General features: G+C 47.2%; 1 protein-coding gene across 2 annotated transcripts in view; it reads left to right on the top strand.

The window, feature by feature from the left end:
- Positions 1 to 1507: 1507 nt before the first annotated feature.
- The window catches only part of LOC149327457 (uncharacterized), a 104651-nt gene continuing 80208 nt past the window's right edge, over positions 1508 to 25950 (top strand). The window contains exons 1-2 of one of the 2 annotated variants that reach the window (XM_089565078.1): positions 1508 to 2441; positions 7940 to 8197. In XM_089565078.1, coding sequence (XP_089421204.1) covers positions 2373 to 2441; positions 7940 to 8197 — 327 coding nt within the window. In that variant the 5' untranslated portion in view covers positions 1508 to 2372. The remainder of the gene's footprint in view (positions 2442 to 7939; positions 8198 to 25950) is intronic. The other variant, XM_089565079.1, reaches the window with a different exon arrangement.

Here is a 25950-nt window from a genome sequence, read left to right as displayed (position 1 = left end):
CCGGACTGGTCTGTCCGGTTTGAGCTTCGAACCGGGAATGGACTGTCCGGTATGAGCTCCGTACCGGAGCGGTCTGTCCGGTTTGGGATCAATACCGGACCGGTATGAACCGGTATAGCGATCAAACCGGACGGGTCTCGCCGGTATGAGAGTGATACCGGACCGGTATGAAACCGATATGTTCCGGTAAAATCCGGTTTGCCGCGATACCGGATTTTTCAATAGGGACATCACCTAAGAAAACAAAAACAACCTAACGTGAAAGTTACCTCACAAAGTAGAAGCGCACGCGTCAAAAGAAAACACGCCACAAACTTTTGCGTTTAAATTTCTGAACTTCGTGCCTAAACAAAGCAAGACAAGTGACAATGGAAAACTAAAACTAACATGGCCAACAAGAACGTGGAAAAAACGGCGCACATGAAACAGTACTTGAAATAGTACTTGAAACAGTACTCTCTCATGTGCATCGTTTTTTCCACGTTCTTGTTGGCCATGTTAGTTTTAGTTTTCCATTGTCACTTGTCTTGCTTTGTTTAGGCACGAAGTTCAGAAATTTAAACGCAAAAGTTTGTGGCGTGTTTTCTTTTGACGCGTGCGCTTCTACTTTTTGAGGTCACTTTCACGTTAGGTGCTTTTTGTTTTCTTAGGTGATGTGTCTATTGTTCCGAGGTGTTTTACTGCCAGTCACCTCGTCCGCCTGTAATCAGTGTGCTGACAGTGGTTGTTAATTTTGGTTCTTTAGTTCTTTCCTGGTGATTGGTTTATGTGATACAGCTGGGTGTTGCGTATAAATGCGGGGTGTGGTGCAATAAACCTCAGTTGGCGCTTGTCCTGTTGCTTCAGGTTCCTGTTTTGTCCTCGTCCAATTTGCGCCTTTCTGTTTCAAACATGGCTACGAACCAAATAGCCCATACCAAAGTACTTCTTGGAAAGACTATATTGGTTTCACATTGTTCATCCAAGACTGGCGCTACAATACAGGGCTTAATATGCACCTACCTAACTTACGCTACAATACTTTTTGGACGCAACCCATGGAACACCCCACCAACGCAATCAACTATGATATCTACTTTGCGCCATCCACCGCGAAACTGGATTAAATTTCCTTTTGAGAAAAAGAAATGGCGCAGTATCTTTCTCACACATCTTTGTGGACACCTGAACCACGCCTTAAGGGTAGGGAGAAAGGTGGGAGTGAAAGACAAGCAAAATTGAAGCATACCCGCGCTGGAGCATTTCAGCTCCAAAACTGTCAAGGATGCGAGAAAAAGCGACCCAGAGAAATTTAATTCCCAGCATAGCTGGGTGCATGCCCAGTTCGCTGCATCGGCAATGCGTCATCGTCCCCAGCGCGGAAGATCGAGGGAAACAACCACGGCAAATGAGCAGCAACAGTCGTTCACGGCCCCGTCACGCCTGGGGCACGTGCCATGTGCCACGGAAACGCGTCCTTCCTGGCCCGGCCTGCGACGCGGCATCGGGCCGGGGCGGTGCGTCGCTTCCTGCCAGCGCGCCCGCGCCGACAGGTGCGTCCACAGTCGCTCGAACGCGGGCTCTCCGGCGCCGCGTGTGTCGAGCGTGCTGCAGCTTCACTCCCTGCTTACTTCTTTTATTCCGGGCCAGACAGAGTTCCAGCTGCGAATGGCTTCGAAGCGGGAGAGTGGTGGCTGCCCTTTCCTCCGACGCCGCTTTGTTATCGGCCCTAATGATCCCCGCAATCGAGGAGAGCTTGCCGAAGGCAGTCGGCTGAACTACGGACCTGCTTGTGGCCATTCGCCTGACGTCATTGTGACTCTGCGTGTGCTCGCATGTTTCCATCGGCGGTATGCCATCCAGCTCGGAAGAAGCGCCTAGATGAAAATACCAGCCTCGAAAGCAAGCTCGGCTGCCGCGTCTCAGACGCACGTGTCAGTTTGAAACGAGTGCTTCCGAAAGAAGAGAGTGGTCTAGCATTCCACGTGTGATCGTTGTCGCCCATTCCGTCCCGATCAACAACGAAAACCAGGTATCCGACAGAAGACCCTGAGTCGACAGCACAGCAACAGGCGCTCTGCAAAAGCATTCACCCCTGCCTCGCGCTTGTGTGCCGGAAATACCTAGCGTTCTGTTGTTTAGACCTGTTGCGCTAGTGCGCATCGGCTGCTTCGCTTTCGCATCGGTGTACGTCGTTCAGTCCGTCGACCGGGATCTCGTCACCGAGCGTTTGCGTCTCACGCCGCGCAAACAAACGCGTCCGACTGCGCCGAGTGTTGCCGGGCTGCCTGCCCGATGGAGGCCGTTTCTGTTCTGTGGCCTTGACCGTCCGTGCGGACTGATTGGTGCTCTTGTTGAAGGCTTGCCACCTGCACCGGGACGTCCTTCCCACCATGGCATCGCCACAGCAGTGCACAATGGCGTGCGAGCAGCTGCACTGCTTCAGAAGGAACCGTGAACCTGTAAGAAATGTTGTTTTTATTCCGGCGCTTCAGAATCTCGAGTTTCATAATGTGCAGCCGCCGTGGTGCCTCAGTGGTGACGGTGCTCGGCTACCGGCCCGAAAGCCGCAGGTTTGACTCCGGCCGCGGAGGTCGCATTCCGATGGAAGCGAAATGCTTGACGCCCGTGTACTGTGCGATGCCAGTGCAGGTTAAAGAACCGCAGCTGGTCGAAATTACCCTTTTCCTTCCACAAGGGTGCTCCTGATAGCCTGAGTTGCTTTAGGAAGTTAAACCCTATAAACCAAACTTAACCAGTTTCAAAATTCGCATATTATAATGAACAACGGCAACAAAATGTGTGTGCCAGCTCAGGAAATGTATGCGTAGTAACGCAGTGCTGAAGTGGTTGAAGCATTGTCTGGTACTTTCGTAAAGTGCAGCTCACATGGGGTGGTTACGGTCTCGGATGGAAATAGCAAATACCGGAAAAGCGGGGCTGCTTAGAAAAGGCTGCATTCCAAGAAGAGAAGTTGCATTCCGCCCGACAGATGACGCGCACTTTGCTGGAAGCGGATTGCGATCCGTCTACCGACCTGACCGCATTTATTCCCAGCTGGTCGTGCATCTTTAATAAATTAGTAGCAGTATTAGTGCAAGGCAGTATTCAGGCCACACTTTTCAATGGCTACGCTTTCCGATCCTCAACCTGAAACACTTAAAACCACCTTCCTCTCCGCTTACCCCGATTTCCCGACGTGGAAAAATTCTCGGGATTTGCGGGCAAAAATTTATGGGTCCTAATAAGACTAACAGAGGGGCTAGTTCGTTTACTATGTTTGAAATGTGCGCACTACTTAGGGTTTCAATACACAAAGATACAGAAGGACGGACACCACAAGCTCTAACTTACAACTATTTGTTTATCTTTGATGACACAAACGTGCAGGATGTCATAACCACAAGTAATGTCTTGCATTCGAGCGACTTGTCCATTTACTCACCTTTTTAGTGCCGTAATTTCAATTTAAATTTCGGTGAGTGCGATGTGCAGATCGCTTGCACACGTTCCTTCATCTGCAGTCAGAAACGATAGTCAGTAAGTGTTTACCACCACCACCACAAGTTGTTTCTAACCTCTCCCCTCTCGAAAAAATGCGACCAAGGTGGGCGAAAGAGAGAAGGATTAGACAGAGAAATTGTAGAAGCGTTTCTGACGGCAGATGAAGGAGCGCGTGCAAGCAATCCATAAATCGCACTTAAAACCTCCAATGAAATTATCGTACTGTAGAGAGCCGAGGGAGCGGGGAAAGTGAAACTGCTCTCTTCCATATATCACATCATTTGGTATCATGTATAAAATTTGTCATCGAAGAGGGATAAACACTTGTAAGTTGGCGCTTGTGGTGTGCGCCCTTCGGTCCATTCGTGTAATGTATCGTAAGTGGCGCGTTCATTTCAAGCATTACAGGATATGTGGGTCCTTGGCACTACCTTATGAAAAATCCAGGCGCTAACAAACAACGACACAGAGGGGACACAGCGCTTACTCGCAACCACACGAATTTTTATTGAGAAGCTCCTATATATACAGCAAAAACCAAAACATACCCAGAGTAACCGCACGCCACATGGCGACCGATGTGCAGGAAAAGGTAACACACGGTTTTCAACCGCTCTTTCAAAAAATTTGTCTCTCCACTAGACAAGCCACCCGAAGGGTCTCTAACACATGTATGCCACATGTATGTATGTATGCCACATGTATGCATGTATAACACATGTATGTTTCTGCGATATGATAGGCTTCCCGCGTTACACGTTCTCGGTGACGAAAAAGAACACACGTTTTGGAAAATATGGGAGAACATTTCTTCTTGCGCTTGCTGCAGGCACAACAATGAAGAACCATATTGTTGAGGCCCATACCGCTATCCTTAAATAATTTCACTGTGTATATTACCCTGCGTACGAAACTGTTCCAGTTGTCGACGATGATTAAGTAGTCAACGTAACGAAAGGCCTTCCGAAACAGGTCAGCTGAATTCAGATCTACGTTCTTGTTAACAAAGCCTAACTTCTATTTTCTTTGGGATCAAATGTGAGGATAGAAGGAACGATACATGGAGGCTGCTTTACTTCCTTTGCTAGAATCCCGCTGCTTTGAAGATGGGATGTCCTGCAACAGCGCAATCTAGAAACGGCGCAGCAATGGTCAGGCAAAATACGACACGAGGCGCGGTTTGTCGTGTCATTGCTTCCGCTTTGAGACCTGAACAGCGTAGCGGGGAGCACTTTGAAAGCTGTTGTTGAGCGCTGATTGGCATGCAGTCGGAATTTTGCAATTTGCTTGCATTGGCTTGTCAAGCGTTCTACCGTCGCACCTTAACGAAATGAGTTTCGCAGCAGGTAGAATCGTTTGGTTCATCGTACCGACTGGCTGTGCTCGTACTAATACGTTGTAATTCTTGGCACGCTCGCTCCTGAACTTGCATTTGCCTTTGTTGTACAGGTGCCGTGATAAGTAAATGGAAGGCAATATTCAAGAACAAATTTGATCCTTGGCCCCCAATTCATTCATCCTTGAATACATATGTGCAGCCTAATTGTGAGTGTGCGAACTGCACTGTGCACCAACAAGCATGGACCATTATGCATTAGATTTAAATATATTAAATTTTTTTTGACAAAGTCACCTTCCGTTTACTTTTGACGGCGAGTGTATTTTCGATTTGTACTAGAGAAAAATAATATTTAGACAAACGTACCCGTCCCAGAATTATAACCTGTAAATGTAAATAGTACGGAATCTAGCAATACTTAGCACTACCGATAGCACTAGGGGGAACTTTGTTGTAGTTGACGTGACATAGCGAAGGATATAGCACAGAAGAGACAGGACACAGGGAGGCAAACGGACTTTGCCTTGTTTCTCACGCGCTGTATATATGTACGCTATAAATAGCACCCTGGAAATGTGTCGACCTTACCAGCGGAAGTATAGGAAGGCACAATAGCACTACCATCCTTATCACATTGTCTAATATTAATAATACTGGATTCTGAGAACAACAGAATCTCTTACTTCCGAAAGTCAAAACTAATTATGGCAAAGAGCCCACATTATTCTCAGCAATCACTGTCTGGATTGCGCTACCCATGATCATCAAATCATGCCGTACCGAAATGAATTTTTAATTATCCTCTGTTACCAGGCCAATAAACTCTATTTTGTACTGATTTTATTGGTTGAGTTATTTTATATAGTATTGTGTTCTCTTTCTCATTGTGTTTCTAAATATCTGTAAAATTCAACATGCTTAACGAAATTTTTGATGTGATTATTAATTCCCAGTATACCTGTTTTCTGCCTATGTAGTTGTTATCTGCCATATTTTTATCTGCTGCCTATATACAATTAGGTTGGTTTGGTTTATGGGGTTTAACGTCCCAAAGCGACTAAGGCTATGAGAGACGCCGTAGTGGAGGGCTCCGGATATTTCGACCACCTGGAGTTCTTTAACGTGCACTGATATCGCACAGCACACGGGCCTCTAGAATTTCTCCTCCAAAGAAATTCAACCGCCGCGCCCGGGATTGAACCCGCGTCTTTCGGGTCAGCAGCCGAGCACCATAACCACTGAGCCACCGCGGCGGCGCGCATATATACAATTAATAAGAGCAGATCCCCTTTAGAGTTCTAATTGGAACTTCCTTCTGTACTAATTAATTGATGCAACCCATACCTGGACTTTTCCTTTATTGAACCTGAACCTGCACTAGAGCACTACGCTATCGCCACACCCGATCAAGCCTCGGTTTAAAGGGCAACATACTACCGCGCTGTGCATTTACGTTGTCTTCTTCAACTTCCATCTGCGGCGTGAGCATATCAGGTCAGGCTAACCTCGATCAGAGTTTAATCTCAGTCCAATATCGTCACCAGACGTGCCGAAGACCCTGGAAAACAAAACCATGAAGAGCCAGGAAAAACACTTGCTTTCACACGTCTACCCGTTTTCAGTTCAATTCAATTTATTTTTCATGTAAACATGAAGAGGGTCGAGGGAAAAAAGCCAGTAAATTGTGGCTTGGCACGCCCCTCGGCCACTACACTGCAGGGCAGCCGGTAACATGCAAATTTTCTACAGCAGTAACATCGCAAAATGCAAATTATGGTTGTCAAAAACGGTTCGCGTATGATTAGAAAAAACAATAAGAAGCAATAAGGAAAAACTTCATAGAAAAACAGGAATTTGGTTATTTAAATCAGGTGAACACTTTATGGAACGAAAGCGATAAAGGGGCAGTGAAAGCATGGTGAAATCTCAAAAGTGGCCCATACATCCTGTATATCTTTGCAGCATGCTCTTGATAGATCAACGTTTGCAGCATGAAACTTATTTAAAAGACGGGGCAGCGTGTTTGCTAGTCTATATGTACCATATATTGTGCGGCATGTTGGAGTATGCCATAGTTCGCTGTGTCTGCTAGGGTAAACTTGTACGTTTAGCGAAAGGTGTGCTGTGTCACGCAAGTAATTCATTCTGTTTCATGTCCTTCTTGTATTCTAATCGTGAGTTTCCAGACCACGCAATATACGTTTCCTCGACACGTGCTCTGCTATGTTAAAACCCTACCACTTTTTTTTTCACGTTCTCTGACCTTTGAACGTCAAAGAGCGGGTTTTCGTGAACTGAAGCCGTACTGCGAGCACAAAATTCTATACATAGATATCACGAGTTGGAAATTGTATAAGGTGGACGGGGGGGCCGGCCTGTTTCTGCAACGATGATTTCAGGTCGATGATTATTTCTTGAGAGTAACTGAGGCAAGCCAAGAAGGGCGTAACCGCTAAAGTAAATATCAGTCGTTTTTTGTGAAGAATAGCCGGGTTCTACCGAATTCAGGTTCGATTCTTCACGTGCAGGTGCAGACTTTGGCCAGCAGGACACGTGTCAAGAAAACACGTTTGCGTGGTCCGGAAACACACGATGAGAAAAGGCGCGTGCGTCAGTGTAAAAGTAGCTTTGATCGGCACGCGCGATATCTTTCTTTTACTTTCGGTGAGAATCACCCTCGCGCCACTTCTGCGAATGAGCTCGAAGTAATTTCAGTTATGAAGTTACCTGCAATCCCTACTTGCGTCTGCCGCCGCGGTGGCTTAGCGGTTATGGTGCTCGGCTGCTGACCCGAAAGACGCGGGTTCGATCCCGGCCGCGGCGGCTGGAATTTCTTTGGAGGAGAAATTCTAGAGGCCCGTGTACTGTGCGATGTCAGTGCACGTTAAAGAACCCCAGGTGGTCGAAATTTCCGGAGCCCTCCACTACGGCGTCTCTCATAGCCTCAGTCGCTTTGGGACGTTAAACCCCATAAACTAAACCAAACCTACTTGCGTCTATGCTACAATTTATGTTTCTCTGGTTCAGTGACATTTTTGTTTACTCACATTAGTAGCAAGTTACGTTTGGTTGTTCAACATATGTAGATATGATATGAAGGTAATTTTGTGCTTTCAGCAAAGCGAGCGAGCCAGCATGGAACTGTTGTTCGTTGATGACGACCTCGAGGACTGCGACCTCAGCTGCTCGCTGTACGAGAGTCCCCTACGGAGCCCGCTGGACGCCTGCGAGACACCAGAAAGTGTGATCAGGTCGCTGCCTCGCTATTCCTCGCCACTGGAGTCACCGTCCTTGAAGACTTCGGCGTCGCTGCCTACATTTCTTCTAACTTCCTACTCTACTGAGCCTCTGGACGTCCCAAACAAAGTTGTGTTCGTAAGTAAGCCTTTACTTCTATATTAAAAAAAAAACAGCTGTGCTTTGCGGTGGCAGTACCGTATACTACTTGCTGGGAAAGGGGTACAAATGCACATACTTATAGGACATCTGAGGATGCAGTTAACAGTGCACATAAATTATTTTAAACCAACTCATTTCATAACCCGGTGTTATGCAACCTCTACTTCCCGGGTGAGTACTTTAGCCAGTGTAAGATGTGAAAAGCCAGAGCGTCTGGGAATGCCCTCAGGCTCCCTCTTTGGGAAGAAGCATAAAGACTTTAGACCAATGGGAAACTTAACCCCTCAGCTCCGATTCGGAGATTCAACTGAGCATCGGCCGAAGCCGCCGCTGGGGGGCAAGGACTCCTGGCTGTCGTCTAGGTGGGAAGGCTACAACCTTCCCGACATCTATCTTGTGGCTGGCGGCTTGTGCCTGCGCAGGTGTATATGAGCTCCCGGTGGGTTATATCAATCAATCACAGCAACTTTATTTCGTAACTCTACAAGGCGAAAAAGCTACTACACTGCAGCTTGACTAAGCTCGATCCACCCATCAGCAGTGGACGCGGCGAAAATACATTCAACAGTAATAAAGCACTACAATAAATAAATCATAAATACATTAGAAATCAAACGCGCATCAAAAAGGACAAAAATAATGTACGCTAATGAAGAATTACTAAAGAGAATGAATGTGATAATAGAAGGGGACGCAGCTATGATTTACACAAGTTCTACGTGAACAGCAACTAAAAAAAATGCAACAAATGGTGTGAAAGGCGACAGCCAATCTCGTACACAGCACGTAGCATATATTGAAAAATACTGAAGCAGTACTAAAGCATACTGAAACACATATAAAAGAAGTAAAACCACATACCTTAGATCTTATATGGGCCAAACCAGCCGATGCATTTAAATTCGTCTGCGTGAAGACTTTAGTTCATTCTCGAATTCAAGCTTTTCCCGTTTGAAAGATCGCTGCTGCGGTTGCGAGAAAGGAGAAGAAAAAGTGCCGCAATTGCATTACAAACACTAAGTTTTTTGTTTCGCCTCTGGAATACAAGAGAAATAATGAAAGCATATTTCCTCCAAAAGAAACCGCTACAAAGTTTAAGCCAGTCTTCTTTATTCCTCGTTGATAAAGATGTTTCGTTTCTTGATAATTAATGACGGTGATTTGGGCTAGAAAGAGGAGAGGTGGTGGTTGGTGGTTTTGACGGGGGTTCACCGTGGGGTCGATCAGTGTATAATGCCAAACATTGAAAGTTGTATGCAAGTGTGCAAGTTTGTAGTTAGGATGTCGTGTGAGTCACCTGAGGTGGGCTTGATGGAAGTCGTGTGCACAATGTACGCCCGCAGGCTCGCAGGGAAGGAACTTTGTAGCGACGCAAAGGGCGTGTACTTAACCAGATGTGGTGCAACCTTGATACCGGTTTCTGTTTCCGGGTGTGTCTTGTATGTGCGAGGGCCCTAGAGACGCTAATTGATACAGTGATCAAAATTCTCAGAATGCTCCGGGATGGAACTGCCATCTAAGTAAAAGTTTGCGACGCCGGTTCTGTGCTGGTGACGCCTCTGTGACTACATTTTTTTGGGGCCATATAGCTGGCGGAACAGTGAGCTCAACGGGTTTTATAGACTACAATGGGTGGTCGCCCCTGTGATATTTGGCCTTTCGTCTGTGGTGAGAAGCGCGCGGGGGTTACCCACGGTTTATGACATACCTACCTTATCAACTTTCGAAACCGGCGTGCAAGCGTTTCACTGACGCCTTTGACTTCAAGGATGGGGATGCGGATTGCTGTGTTGACCTGGTATACTCGTGTCCTTTGGGCTTGCTGTTAAGCCTTCGGACTCTACATCAGACAAAAGTATTTTAGTGTAGCGGATGGGAAAGAATTTTTGGCGATGTAAACCTGTGCGAGTTGACAAGGTAAATTCAACCTTGCACTATGCGCTACCAAAGAAGAGTTTTTCTTCGAAATTAGGCAAATCGAGAAACCGAAACTAAGCCAAATTATACTGTAATGACAAGTACATAAGTATATGTGTCGTTTGAAAAAACATGAAGAACAAAGTTGACCCATGAAGCCTAGAAAATCGGCACGCAAATCCTATTTAAAACAAAAAAGGGGGCCGCACTTTTAAAGAAAAGTCCGTAATACTTACAAATAAAAGTGTAGTAACTCCTTGTGACAATACTTACTAGGTTCTTAGTAACCGCAGATAGCGAACGTTTTGTTAGTAACAGTTCCTAGTTTAGGAAGGTAGCATCCTCAACTAACCGGATCAGAGAAGCTTCTAGTGACCAGCACTAGCCTTCAATTAGAAACAGATACTAACTACCGTCAAAAGATCCTAGTGGCTAGAACGAGGTTAACATAGCTTCAGTTACTAGCCATTTCTACTGCATCCTGTTCCCTGAAAATTTCACCATGTGCTAATAATGTTTTAGGCCTATAAAATTTACAGGACACATTTATTCCTTCTCATTCAAAAAACTTTCACTGCAAGAGCGATGTACTACACAAGCATTAAACGTAAGTTTAGCAGTCACAGTGCATTGCATACATTGTATCACGATGGATAAAGAAGCAGACACCGGAGTTAGGAAGTCACGTTCCGGGCATTTACTGCTCGAAAATGGCCGGATTATTTGACGCCTTCGCACGCTCTCCCATTAGCCGAAATCACGTACATAACCACTGTCGAGGGCGCTGCACTTTTCAGTCCAGAGAAATTATCCAGCAAGAAGAACGTGTTCTTCTTTTGCGGAAAGTATTTTACGATGGGTGTCCATTAAATTTCATCCATAGCAGTAACGCCAGCTATGACATCGGCATCATAAAATTGCAGATACTCGATGTAATAAGGGAGTAATTACTCATTCACATCCACCCGAGCGCCGCCATACGGCTACAAATCTTCACCTTGGGGGATTCCCCTAAACTTTTGACCAGATACTCGATGGTGGCGTACATTTTTTAGCACTCATATGTGTTAGTTGTGGAGACTAACAAAGAGGGTGGGTTAAGCTTAAGGTAAGGACAACGCAGCGAGCTGTGGAAAGAAAAATGATAGGTGTAACGTTAAGAGATCGGAAGAGGGCGGAGTGGGTGAGAGAACAAACGCGGATTAATGGCATCCTAATTGAAATCAAGAGGAAGAAGTGGGTTTGGGCAGGGCATGTAATGCGAAGGCAAGATAACCGCTGGTCCTTAATGGTAACGGAGTGAATTCCAAGAGAATGCAAGCGTAGCAGGGGGCAGCAGAAAGTTAGGTGGGCGGATGAGATTAAGGAGTATGCGGCAATACTGTGGCCGCAACTGGTCAAGGACACGGTTAATTGGAGAGACTTGGAGAGGCCTTTGCCCTGGAGTGGGCGTAGTCAGGTTGATGATGATGGTGATGTGTTAGCATCTGCGAATTAAAAGCAGGGTAGCTCTCCTCAAATACGTTATTCGGGAAAATGTCGTTAGTTGAGACCAGCAGACAAGAAAATAAACCCATAGCGAATTCCTTACCTGCCCATCTAGAAAGGCGGATTGCTGTTTTACCAGGAATGATAGTATTTGCAGAATGCCATGAGCAAGAGTGCCTGTTGAAGTACAGAGCAAAAAAACGCAATGAGCACGACATTTCGCGTCATTGCAGCCCCACGTAACAAATCAAAACTCGATACAAACAAATAAAGAGCCCACAATCACATACATTTTTCTGCATCCCTTTGCATTTCTGCGAGGGTCTCTTCCAGCTCTCCTAGAATTCCTTTTCCAGACCGGTGACGGTAATAAACGTAAAGGTGCCTCTCGCTGTGCGCATTCACAAACTAGAGAAGCTTTGTTTCTAGACGCACAGTCATTACCGTAGCAAGGTTCTGCTGGGGCTAAAAATCGGCAAAATGTTTTAATGAGACTTCAAAGCGCAACCGCTGTTCGAAAAGCAAAGTAGTATCGCTCTTATAGGAATTGGCTCAGTGGTTATTGCGCTCGGCTGCTGACCCGAAAGACGCGGGTTCGATCCCGGCCGCGGCGGTTGAATTTCTATCGAGGCAAAATTTTAGAGGCCCGTGTACTGTGCGATGTCAGTGCACGTTAAAGAACCCCAGGTGGTCGAAATTTTCGGAGCCCTCCACTACGGCGTCTCTCATAGCCTTAGTCGCTTTGGGACGATTAAACCCATAAACCAAAGCAAACCAAACCAGTCTAATAGCACATTCAGAATTCATTGTTAATAACAGTTAACAACTTTTGCTGCATTTCATACTAACTGTTTATATATATCAGTGCTGTTTACATACCAAGGACCTCGGCTGCTGACGGATTAGCGCTGTTAGTCTACATTCTTCGGGAAAAGAGAGTCTTCTTTATTGAGTCTACAACCTTTCAGAAGTTGGAGGAACGACCCTTTAGTTCCCGTCTCATGAGATCGGGATAAGCAGAGATGGCAGATTCATCTCTAACGTCTTCATGGTTAAGCTGAACCCTCGCGGTGTCATAAAAATAAAACTGACTCATCATTATGACTTGGTAAAAATTCGTTCAATGAAGGGCAAAACTTGAGGTGGCCTGTAGTTGTTTGTAGTGGGACAATGGCTTGCTGAACAATTACTGCAAACTGAACGCAACTGGTGCGGAGGCACTGAGTTGTCTAGTCAAGCTTTTATTTAGCTATGATATGCAAGCTCCAAAGTCGCTTTCGAAAAACAAACATGCCGTTGCTTACAGAAGCCTTTTGATTAAACGTGCTCTGCTGCTAACAAGGTTGCGACGGATCTATGTAGATGTAAACTGTCTATATATTATACTTATTTCAGGCACTTACTCACAACGTGGTATTCTCTTTTTGCAGGAAGATTATCCTGAATGTCCTTTCTTGTGCAAACGTATTCCTAGCTTCCTGCACAGCAGGAATTGTGCCAAGCGTCTTTCTCATGTTTCTTATCTCACACTGAAAGCATACCCTCCACACGCCAGAAAAAAAAATCACCCCACAAAGCCTAAAGCTATGAATAATCTACATCGGAGGTCGTTATGAGCTCTCAGCGCACTGAAACCAGGCTAAGTGAACTGAGAGGCTCGTTATGTCATGTATATGAGGAAGCCAACAGACACTGAAACAAACGGCAGTAGGTGATTGTTTTTTTAATGTGTATTGTAGATCGGTGAGAAACCGATAGTTTATTTTACAGCTGAACAGTCATTGATACGAAAGTAAACGAAAAAACAACCATGCGCCTCCGATTGGATCGATACATACATACATACATACATACACACACACACATACATACATACATACATACATACATACATACATACATACATACATACATACATACATACATACATACATACACACACACACATACATACATACATACATACATACATACATACATACATACATACATACATACATACATACATACATACATACATACATACATACATACATACATACATACATACATACATACATACATACATACATAGCCGCCGCGGTGGCTCAGTGGTTATGTCGCTCGGCTGCTGACCCGAAAGACGCGGGTTCGATCCCGGCCGCGGCGGTTGAATTTCTTTGGAGGAGAAATTCTAGAGGCCGGTGTACTGTGCGATGTCAGTGCACGAGCCCTTCACTACGGCGTCTCTCATAACCTTAGTCGCTTTGGGACGTTAAACCCCATAAACCAAACCAAACCATACATACATACATACATACATACATACATACATACATACATACATACATACATACATACCATGGCCTCCTGTATTTTTTCTGTGCCTGCCGAATGCGCCCTCCGCGGCCGTCGGCGCACCTCAGTTGGTTACGCTACTGAATGCCGAGTGGTGGCGCTAGTCACGTTGGGGTCGACTGCATTTGTCGTCTGCTGCTGCACCACGCTGACCACGCTGTCGGTCAGTCGCATGCGCGTATTTGGATCCTTGTCACTGGCAATTCAGTCTCTTTGGCCCGCACGTGCAAAAAAAAAAAAACAAAGCTTGCTGGCGTTCGATGTGACAGTACTGCTCAGACGCTGACTTCGTGCTGCGCCGAGAATCGGCAACGCTCAACGCATGCTGAACCACACATCACATCACATGAACGGTGAGCCAAGATTTTTTTATTGATAGCAATAATGTTATTTGTAGCGTGCATAAAACACTATATCTGTCTGTGGCGTACTGTGTGTATAATTCGAATATTTGTGGACGCATTTTCTGACTGACAGCTCTTAATTATTTTTGTTTTTGCACTCGCGCTCGACAAATTTGTGTGGTTGCACTGAACTTTTTAAGCATACGACTGTAATATCGAAGCGCATTGTTAAACCGCTCACCATTGCCTTGCAGGACCTAATGGCATACTGCTGTGTGCCGCGTTTCCGCTCAGATGGGAAAAGCAAGATTCCAGGCATCTCTTTCCGCGAGATTCCGGCGGACATGGCGCTACGGGAGCAATGGTTGTTTGCTGCAATGCTGTCATAATGTTTCAGAAACTTTCAGGCAGCATTCTAAATTACTGAAATATTTCAGCTATCAATGGCTGCTGCTCAATAAAATGATCTCCTGAAAGGCTAAACAGTGTACAGTGGCATCGTCATACCACAATGGTTACAGCAGCTTAACGTCACAAGAATGAGCAATTGAGCATTACTCCTTGCTACACTGTAATGCGGTAGAATACAAATACTTACAAGACTTTCCTGCACAACACATTGTTTTTCCATACATTCCAGACCGCTTACTCTAAATAAATCCTTAAATGTAACATCAGCTCTCTACCAGTGCTCCTATCGTTTAGATGCAACAAGCTTCCATGACATGGTTATTCTGACAATTAGACTGATTTATTTAAATAGACAGAAATATAATTTGGTAAAAAGGAAGCAGACTTATAATACACTCTACATTTACACAAACACATTGGCATAACTTGAAAAATGCACCACGTGGGCTTACATTTTCACAGATATGATTTATTTAATTACTTTATAAAAAAAACTTGTAACAAATCTAAAAAAAAACAGCACACATGTACCCCGCCGTCGGCACCATCAGCTGTGCGCCAGCTTCGGGCGTGAACCGGACCATTGATGCCATCCGCGCCCGTTGCGCCCGTGGGCGAAACCGACGTCATTGTGTTTCCTTTCCATGCTGGGAATAATTTTTTTTCTTTTTGTGCTTAGACGTAAAAAGAAGTTTGGTTTTTCTGCCCGACGTGCACGCAGTGCTTAGGTACCTAAAATGCTTTTTATATTTGCGAAGTGCAAGTAGATTGCTTAAGCATGTGCTATACATTGTGAACATTCATGCATGCGCCCTTCAGCACACGTTCCTGACAAGAAGCAGCCAGTTTGAAACATGAATTATTCGTGGACGCTGATAAATTGCACAGGAAATGCACAGAAAAATGCGCAATCTGTCTCACGAGCGGCACTCGACCACCAATTCACCGCTGAAACTGCATGCGCAGCACCCCAACGTGAGTGGCGCCCCCACCACGATGAGTGGCGGCGCCGCGCAACTGCAGTGACGGCGCGTCCCCTTTGTTTGTTCCGTGATCCGGCAGGCACAGAATATATAGGAGGCTATGTACATACATACATACATACATACATACATACATACATACATACATACATACATACATACATACATTCATACATTCATACATACATACATACATACATACATACATACATACATACATACATACATACATACATACATACATGCATGCATACATGCATGCATACATGCATGCATACATGCATACATGCATACATACAGAGATACATACATACGCACATACATACATACGCACATACATACGCACATACATACAGTCCTTGTCAAAAGTAACCAGGCTGCATGGTTTTGCTTGTCAGTTGTATATTTAAACTATTATGTCAGCCCTCAAGCTCTAAATCTCTATATGGTAAGAAGAGCCCCAGTTCTCACCTGCCAAGAACTTTTCGACCTTAGGGAAAGTTGTAAAGGCTCTGCTATACAAATGAGAAGCAAACCATGCAGCCTGGTTACTTTTGAAAAAGCTGTACATACATACATACATACATACATACATACATACATACATACATGCATACATACATACATACATACATACATACATACATACATACATACATACATACATACATACATACATACATACATACATACATACATACATACATACATACATACATACATACATACATACATACATACATACATACATACATACATACATACATACATACACACATACATACACACATACATACATACACACACATGCATACATACACATATACATACACACATACACATACATACACACATACATACACATACATACATACACACACACGCGCACACGCACGCACGCACACACACACGCACGCACACGCGCACACACACACACGCACGCACGCACACGCACGCGCACGCACGCGCACGCACGCGCACGCACGCGCACGCACACACGCACACACGCACGCACGCACGCACGTACATACGCACGCACGCATACACACATACGTACATACGTACATACATACGTACATACATGCACGTATATGTATGCATACATGTTACATAGTGTAGTGATATAGCCCTTCCCGAAGAGCCTTGCGGTGGGTCTCCAGCAGCCGTGCTGTCGCAGGCTGCAACGGCGTCATCCTGAAGGCGTATGCTTATAGGTCTGGTTTCCTTATATTAGGCCTTTATGGTTTTCTGTGCCGTTACACGCCGTTTGACTGATCCACTGGCAACAGGCCCATCCCCGCCAGTCGCGTCAGCGCCATTTGCACTCGTGCTGAGGCGGCGGCACGTTGGCTGCTGGTATATCCATGAAAAGGAAGGGTATTGGCGCCTAGGTTATGGCGCATCGTCAATGATGTATACCCTTTTGCTGAACCCCTTAGTATTTGCAAGAAATGGCTGCGGGACTGCAGGATCGGTGCGGTCTTCTTTTTTTCTTTAATTTTCTGGGGACGGGAGCGCGGAGCCTGTAAGACGATATGCCGGGCCTCCAAGGGCTACTGTCAGCCGATTCCACACGCGGGTGTCCTGTGCGTCTCGATACATGCAGGCGAAGAAGAAACTCCGTTTATTTCTATTATCGTCTTGCACCAGGGACTGTACGGCGGTAGCCAATGACGACAACCGCACTGGCACTATGCATTCTCGCCCGCGTTGTCCGTTTGTGTCCGTTTGTGCAAGATTTTCCACGGTAATTTGGCACATCAGAGACGGATAGATACGACAGCAATTTTTCCGTTATGTATGGTATACAGGACTGTGCAAGACGTATACCTCGTGTTTGGATCGTACCGGAGGCATCAATTTGTACACGACCGACCGAAGCTACATGGATATCCATATATCCTAGGGAGTCGGCGGCAGCGGACACGGCAGTTTTGGCAGGTTGCGATCAGCCGTTACAGGTTCTGAGTCGATGTGAGTGTAGGTGCGCATGCTACGCATAATGTCAGCTATACTCTACAGCTCATAACTAAAAATAGAATAAATAATTAAGAACAGAAACAGAGTAGTTATGATTCCTTCGATTACGATGCATAGCTCTATTTAGTTTGTCCGCTAAGCTACATCTCAAAAGTAATTTTTTTTTATGCGGGAAACATTCGCGACATTCAAGTGCTGTTCTGCGCATAAAGTTTTCAATATGCAAATCACATTTATGCAATAATCATAGGACAGTATTCAAAACTGAGCCGACCCCATAAAAGTGCTATCATTTTTTAACGGTTACAATGCGACCACCTTGCCTGGTAGTTACCGCATGGCCATACATGAGGTAGTAAGCAGTTAGTACGCAGTATAAGTGATGGTAAAATAGAGGTACGTCACTGTTGAGGTTGCTAACTCCTCACTAGATTTTTTAAAATGTTCTGATCCTGCCAGTGAGACAACGAACTCATGTGAGCTTACTTTGCCTGCTTGAAAATCATAGCTTAGACTCTTTCGAGCGTCGTTTTATTTGCTCCTTCTTCGGAGCTACTTTAGGATATGAAGTTCGGCGGAAGATCTGTACCTAAAGGCGACGGTAATGAAGGGAACGTTTACCCTGTCACCAATTAAGGAAGGATGCGCCTCCGCTGCAATGAATATTAAAGTGTTTAGTGAAGCTAGTCGTTATTGGTTTTCTAAAGTCACTAATACGTGAGAAATGCAGATACAAACAGGAAGCAACAGGACTAATGGCAGTCTTGTTTTCGGTACTGTCTGCGCCTATTTCTCTACCAATAATGAATTTAAGATATAACGGTGAAAGCAGTTCAAAAGCGTAGCTTTTTGGGCTTGTTGGTGCATGATCATAGCGATATAATAGCGCAGAGTAGGAGAGGACACACGAAGAAGACAGCGCTCGTGTTGTTCGTGTCTTCTTCGTGTGTCCTGTCCTACTCTGCGCTATTATATCGCTATGATAACGATGAAGTAGAATAAATAAAAATGTCATACATTCTAGCTACTTTACTTTTCCGCTGCCGATGTGCGAACACAAGGAGAGAAGGCTGTCAGGACAGCGCTTGCGGTTGAAGCCTGCTATTTGCATTTAATTGCTTGGGTTTCTCTAGTACCGCAGTATACCTGATTGCAGGAAATGAATGTTCTAATTGTCTTCTGTTGAATTCACACCATAATCAATTTTAGCGATTATTTCATGAACAGAGCTTGATTACTACAGTAGAAATGTTGTTTTCGGAAGAAAACTGGGTCAGATCTGCAGTTTCACACGAAAAATAGCCAAATAGAAAGTTTAGATGCTGATACTCACCAAATTATTTAGGTAAAATTTCACTACATGCTGGTGTAGAGCTGCCCTAACTTGCATATAAAGGATATCATATAAAAGCTGGAATAGCACTATGGGGTTCATGCAGATAAAAATTTCCGGTCTGTTTCTTTATTTCCAAGCAGTAAAAAAAAAGGGGGTCATGCCATGCAGGTGTTGCATTGCGCACGAAAAAGAAATGCAGGCAATGCATAGAATTTTTGCAGGCAATGCATAGAACAAGGTCTGCAGAACTTGTTTGTTCAGCACCTAGTTTTAAGGTTTTTGTTTCTTTACAACAGCAAACCATACGTTCCTCCTAGCTGTGTTTAACAGACGATTAAGTGCTGATTTGCATATTCTGATTGTTCCCACTGGTCATAGGGGTGGGGGGCCTTTGTAGGTTTTTTTTAAACAAGTCGCCGACAGATTCCATTTCCTCACTGTACGGTTTTCCCCAGAATCTCTATACAGTCTATCCAGAAGACAGATGACAAATATTCTGACTGAGACGTTTTTGTACCGATGTATTGGCAGCCTTAACTCTCTTTTCTAGACAACAGCGTATTAAAGCGGGTGCAACGGATGTGTGTTCAAGCCGCCGTAGACTTCCTTTTTTAAATTTTAGATGTAAGCCTTACCTGTCAAAGCCCAAATTCATGAAAAAAGAACTTTTGTGCCACGGCCTGTGAATTTCCGCTTAAATTAGCAGCCAGAAACTACTATCATTGCTTTGTGTTCTGTCGTGACGCTGTGTAATTTTGGGGGACATTCTTCAATGGTCTGTCAAAACGGACATTGAATTACGCCCTGTACTATAAGACATTTGCCATCAATGGAAGGGTCTAAGGTTCCATGTGATCTTTTAGCACTCTTTGGACTGTTCAGCTTGTGGAAGAGCCGCATGACAGATCGCCACGCAGAGCCGCCACGTCCATCGAAGCCTCTGTTCAGAGGGCAGTGTGCTATGGTGCGGGCGGTATATGCTGCACAGGATCGACCGCCTGCCTGGCTGCCTTTCTTCGGTGCATGCGTGTCTCCTGGAATTTTGATGGGGTGACAAAGTGAGAGCTGGATGCTGGTGTGATTGTGTAAGACGGGTTGAGTGATGCGACCTGGTTAAGTCGTATATTATACCTGTCAGGGTAAGTGTATTTTCATGCAATAATGAAAAAAAGGGGATCATGGTGGAGTGGCAGCGTCCCCCCAAGCAGCACAGGTAATCGGCCCAATATTGGTAATGGATGGTAATGGACGCCGGCTGCCCGAATTCGATTCCCACTTAGGGCCCATTTTGCTTTTGTTGCGAAAGCAACACGACGCTAGAGGCTGAGTCGTTTCGCGGAGCCGAGGAAAGGCCATACTGCGCATGCGCGAGGAGAAGTGAAGTCACACGGCGCACAGCTGGCGCGCCGTCGCTGCGCGGGTGACTCAGAGGTGCCGCCGCCGCGCTCGCCAGTTGCGCATGCGCAGTAGCGGCGCACAGGTAGCGTGTCGGGGCCGCCGTAACGCCAGCTGTGCGTAGTGACGTCACTTGCTCCTCGCGCATGTGCAGTATGGTCGTGCAAGAGCACGCAGAACGTCGAGACTGTGGGAAATAGAGAACCTGCGCTGCCCAGGTGGCACTGCAGTTATTCCACTACGTGCCCAAAAACTGCTGCCGCCAGTCGCTTGGGCCGCTACAGATGCGAGAGCACATTCTGAACGATTAGAAGCCCACGTTTTTTTTGATAGCACTGTTTGCCTCGCTTCTGTAGACATAACCCAGGTGGCTGACAGGCACCACGTGTGGCTTCGACAGAGCGCAGAAGCTCATGCCACTTCAGCTTGGGTTCCCTATGTGCATATATATATATATTGTAATGACTGACACTGAGACGCGCTGAGCTGAGCGTCCGCTCGAATGCCTGGCCTTTCTTTAATCCCACTTCCTCGTCTTCCTCCGCCCGCTTCTCTCTTCTCTTCGTCTTTATTGTCTCGGCATCACACTCGGCCACGACTGCGGACCTGAAAAGAAGACATAGCACAGTCCTAATCAGTCTTGCAGGCGAACGACCCTTTTCTTCAACCGCGACACGTGCACTGCGAAATTGTTTCTCCTGCGCCCGTCCGAGCCTGCTTGAAACGCCGCAGTACACACACGCCACGTATTGTCACCTAAGCGCTCGGTGATCACGTAGGGCCCATCATATTTCGCGGTTAGCTTACACCCTGAAGATTGTAGACCGCGTCGAACCCAGACCTCGTCTCCCACTCTATAGCGAGGAGCTGGTCGATGTCGGCGGTCATAGTTGCGTTTTTGCGCCTGTTGCGCACGAGACGCTCTTTTCCGTGCTTCCGACCTGATGCGCCGACAAGCTGCCTGTCGCGGTATAGGGGTCCCGATGTTGATCGGTGTTTCTAAGTTCCACGTTCCTGCAAGTTGAGGCTGTTTCCCGTACACAATCTTGTAAGGCATTGTTCCTGCAGAACTTTGTACAGAAGTGTTGAGAGCGTAGGCCGCCGCTCGGAGGTGCTGGTCCCAGTCTGCCTCGCCTTTTTTGTTATTCATGCAGAAGGGAGCGAGTCGCGATTGTATGGTCTGATTCGTCCGCTCGGTGAGACCATTCGCTTGAGGGTGGTACGCCGATGCGAAGTGGTGTTCAACTCCCGCCCGGCGCAAGTAGTCACGGAGTTCGCGACTCCGGAAGGTGGTTGAGCGGTCCGATATTAGTTTTCGTGGAAGCCCGTGCCGCCATTCGAACCGGTCTTGTAAAAATTCAACGACATAGCGTGCAGCGAGGGAGGGTACAGCAGCAACCTCTACAAATTTTGACAGATAATCTACAGCCACTAATATGTACCGGTTGCCCACTGCTGATGTCGGCAGAGGTCCAATGTGGTCGATCCCTACAGTGTCAAATACAGTCTCAGGCAAAGGGATTGGCGTTAGAAGCCCGGGTTGACAGCCTGGAAGACGCTTGTACTGCTGGCAGACCTCGCAGCTGGCAACGTACGCGCGGATGTTGCTGCTCATCTTGGGCCACCAGAAGCGTTCCTGCGCCTTTCGCAACGTGGCTCGCTGACCAATGTGCCCCCCTGTGGGGGAGTCGTGAATAGCGTGGAGCACCTGCCCGCGGAGAGCAGCAGGAAGTACGAGGAGATGCTGTTCTTCCTTGCGGTTGTTGAGCCAATGACGGCGGTATAACGTAGCATCCCGCAGGACAAACTTGGAGTTGCTCCCGGTGTCCCCAAGGGAAGCCATGATAGCCGCCAAGACTTTGTCCTCACTTTGGGCCTTCTTTACATCCTGCTGACAAAACAAGAGCCAACTTTCGCTGTGCCGAGCTCGAGAGTAGCCGTCACCACTGGGGTGTCACGACAAGGCATCTGCAATAAGGTTAAGAGCCCCGGCCCGATGCCGCACATCATATGTGTATTCTTGGAGCGTGATAATCCAGCGAGCGAACTTGTGCTTGAGGTGCTGCTTCGTGAACATCCAGGCGATTGCAGAATTATCCGTTACGATTGTGAATTTCCGCCCGAAAAAGTAGTGGCGAAACTTATCGTCGACACTCCAGACCACCGCCAAACATTCTAACTCGTTGGAGTGGTAATGGCTTTCGGCAGCGGACAGTTTGCGACTAGCGTATGCCACGACGTGCTGAGCACCCTGTGAGTCGCGCTGAAGAAGAACCGCTCCCAGGCCTACCTGGCTGGCATCAGTGTGCACTTCAGTGTGCCAATCTTCACGAAAGTGGCTGAGTACTGGGCACTGAGTCAGTTGAGCTTTGAGCGCTTGAAAGGCTCGTTGCTGCCGTTCACCCCATATAAAGTTCTCGCCCTTCTTTAACAAATTTGTGAGGGGAGCAGCTGTGGTGGCAAAATTATAGCTACGAATTTCCGTAAATAGGAAGCCATGCCAAGGAACGTCTGCAGCTGCTTCACACTGTTAGGCGTGGGGTAATTCGTGACGGCCGTTATTCGCTCTGGGAGCGGGTGAATGCCCTGCGCAGAAATCTTGTAGCCGAGGTAGGAGATCTCCGACAGGCCAAAGTTACATTTCTCGCGGTTTAGCCGGAAGCCGGCTTGGTACAACAGGACAAGAACATTATCCAGATTCCGGAGATGCTCATCCTCGCTGCCGCCGATGACCAAAATGTCGTCGAGGTAGACGACACAGGCGTGGTCTTTGAGAGAACCGAGCACCATGTTCATAGCGCGCTGGAAAGTGCTTGGAGCTGTACGTAGCCCGAAAGGCATGCGATTGAACTCGTACAGTCCGGTAGGGGTGCGAAAAGCAGTCTTGTGTTTATCCTCTTCGGCTACGTTGATCTGCCAGTACCCGGAGCGCAGGTCGAGAGATGAAAAGTATTTCGCGTGTCGGACGGCGTCAATCGTGTCGTCGATACGGGGAAGCGGATAAGAGTCTGGGATCGTGTGCTTGTTGAGCTCTCTGTAGTCGACGCAAGACCTTAGAGTGCCGTTTTTCTTGCGTGCGAGAACAACAGGGGCTGCCCAAGGGCTCGAGGAGGGCCTTACGACCCCAGCAGCCAGCATGTCGCGTACCTGGTCAGCGATGACCGTTCGCTCACGCTCTGCGTAGCGCCGCAGCGGAATAGTTATGGGCGGGTGATTGTCGGTTGGTATACGGTGTACAATCAAATCAGTGCCAGGAAGCTGTGCACTAGTCTCCGCGAAAATGGCCTTGTGTCGGTGCAGCAGGGCACTCAAGGTTTGAGGACCGGAAGGCTCACCTTTAGCATGCTCGTCCGCGGGCGGGCTGGGGACGGCACAGCATGAGCGGAGTTGCACTTCGCCGTTTTCGATTGACAGAGCCACGTCCCCGGACATGAGGTAGTCTGCGCCCAAGATGAGGTCAGCAGGCAAGTCCGCAAACACCGGGACGCCCACCAGAACCTTGCTGCCAGCCTCAGTCCGGATGCAGATATCGACTGCACCAACGGGAACAGCGCTTTCCCCCAAGCCTTGCAGAGGAGACGAGGTCCATTGACTCATCGGGCCCGGTGCATGACGTTGAAGCAATGCCGTTCGTTGAGCGCCGGTGTCAACCAGTGCGGTCAACTCCCCGATGCCGTCAACATGCACCGGCAGGAAGGGAAGAGGGTGATTCTGGAATTGTATGCGTCGGCGGGCAGCATGAGGACAATCCTTGCACATGTGGCCATGTTGTCCGCAAGAAAAGCAACCGCGGCGTTGCTGTGGTGCTGTGGCAGACGTTCCGGCGGCAGCATGGGTCCCACGACGACGGACTGTGTCATGCAAGGAGGCCGCTCGGTAGACAAAGATTGAGTGGCTGTCAGTGTCTAGTGTGGATATAATCGATGCGTGGGTGGCATCATGAAGCCCGTCGACAATGTACTGTTTGGCTGCGGACGCGGGCCACTCGATGTTGCAGGCCTGAAGAAGACGGACCTTATCATAAATGTAAAGGGCAACGTCTTCATCTGGAGCCTGGCGCCGCGCTCTCATCGTCGTGAGTTTGGCGTCGTGCGCACTGGCCAGGGGTGGAAACGCGGCAAGAAGGGCGGAGGTCCAGGCCGACCAAGTGTTGTAGCGGCGGCCATCGTACTGGTGCCAGGCGCGGGCGGCACCACGGAGATGGTCTTCCGCGACGGCGAGCGTGGTGGCTGGAGACCAGGCGAAACGCCGGGCAGCAGCGTCGACCTCTTGAATCCACGCTTCGGCGTCGTCAGAAAATCCACTGAACTCCGGAATTTGTACCGGCGATACTGGATATCCAGAGGACAGCGAAGCACGGCCAAGCGCTGCAGTGAAAGAAGCAGATAACTCCCGGAGGGTGGAGAGGGCTTCGGGAAGAAGGGCCAAGGCCGAATCCGCCGAGGAGGCATGGACGCCGTTCTCGGGCGGAATAGGGGTCCCAGGCGCCGAGGGAGCTGACCGTGTGACTGCCCGGCCGCTTCGAAGGAGGAGCGGCGGGTCGGAGAGGTCCGGGTCAGGCTCGACGTTGATCGACTGCGCCATTGTAATGACTGACACTGAGACGCGCTGAGCTGAGCGTCCGCTCGAATGCCTAGCCTTTCTTTCTTCTTCTTCTTCTTCTTCACCATAAGAAAATGGCACATACCCACGCGGGGGGATTGGCCAAGGTGCGGTGGTGAATGCCAAGGAGGTATGAGTGCGGGAAAAAAGCTAAGTAAAATAGTAGAATGTTTGAAATCAGAAAATATGTATGAATTGTTAGAAATGTTAATAATAAGCAAATTAGATACATCAGGAAACAAACTAAAATACGCTTTTGGACATTCAGTGGAATTTTATATGGATTTAACAGGGTAAGCGCCCAGTTGCAATGATGTAATCATGAAGGTAGCCGCAAATAGTGCTTAACGAAAATCCCGTGGCGCTCGCACCAAACGAGAGCAGAACTGGTAAAGACAAAGGGAGTCCTAACCTCGAAAGAGGGTCTTCCAAATACTGTTTTCTCTGAAAAGCGAACCGCCGGCAAGAGAGGAGATAATGGTCAATTGATTCAACTTCTCCGCATGTGTTACAAAGGTTACTCGTAGCGAACCCGCATCTGCATAAGTACAAGTTGAGGTGGGGGATTCTGCATCGCAGAAGCGTCATGGACACCTCACACCGCCTTGTCTTACATGATCGAACATTCCATGGGAACTTTAAATGTTGAAAGTCCACGGTATTCAGCAACGGATCACCCAAGCTGGCTGAGATATGTTGGAACCGCTGGAAACGGGAGGTCTCCAACATAATAAGGTGCGGTACGGGATATATTACAGGGGCAGTTAGAGCTGACCTTGCCAAAAAATCGGCCACCTCGTTGAAATAGATTCCCGAATGACCAGGTACCCAGACAAAGCGGACCTCCCTTACTGTGCGCGGAACAAAAAAACCTAAGGGAACGCATCAATAGAGAGGAGCCGGAAGTTTGGAGAGCGACTAAAACTGAAAGGCAGT

This window comes from Amblyomma mixtum, chromosome 10 (genome assembly GCF_055824585.1).
Source record: "Amblyomma mixtum isolate Tamu chromosome 10, ASM5582458v1, whole genome shotgun sequence".
NCBI lineage: Eukaryota > Metazoa > Arthropoda > Arachnida > Ixodida > Ixodidae > Amblyomma > Amblyomma mixtum.
Note: the sequence above shows the minus strand (reverse complement) of the source record. Positions and strands in the feature narration are given on the sequence as shown.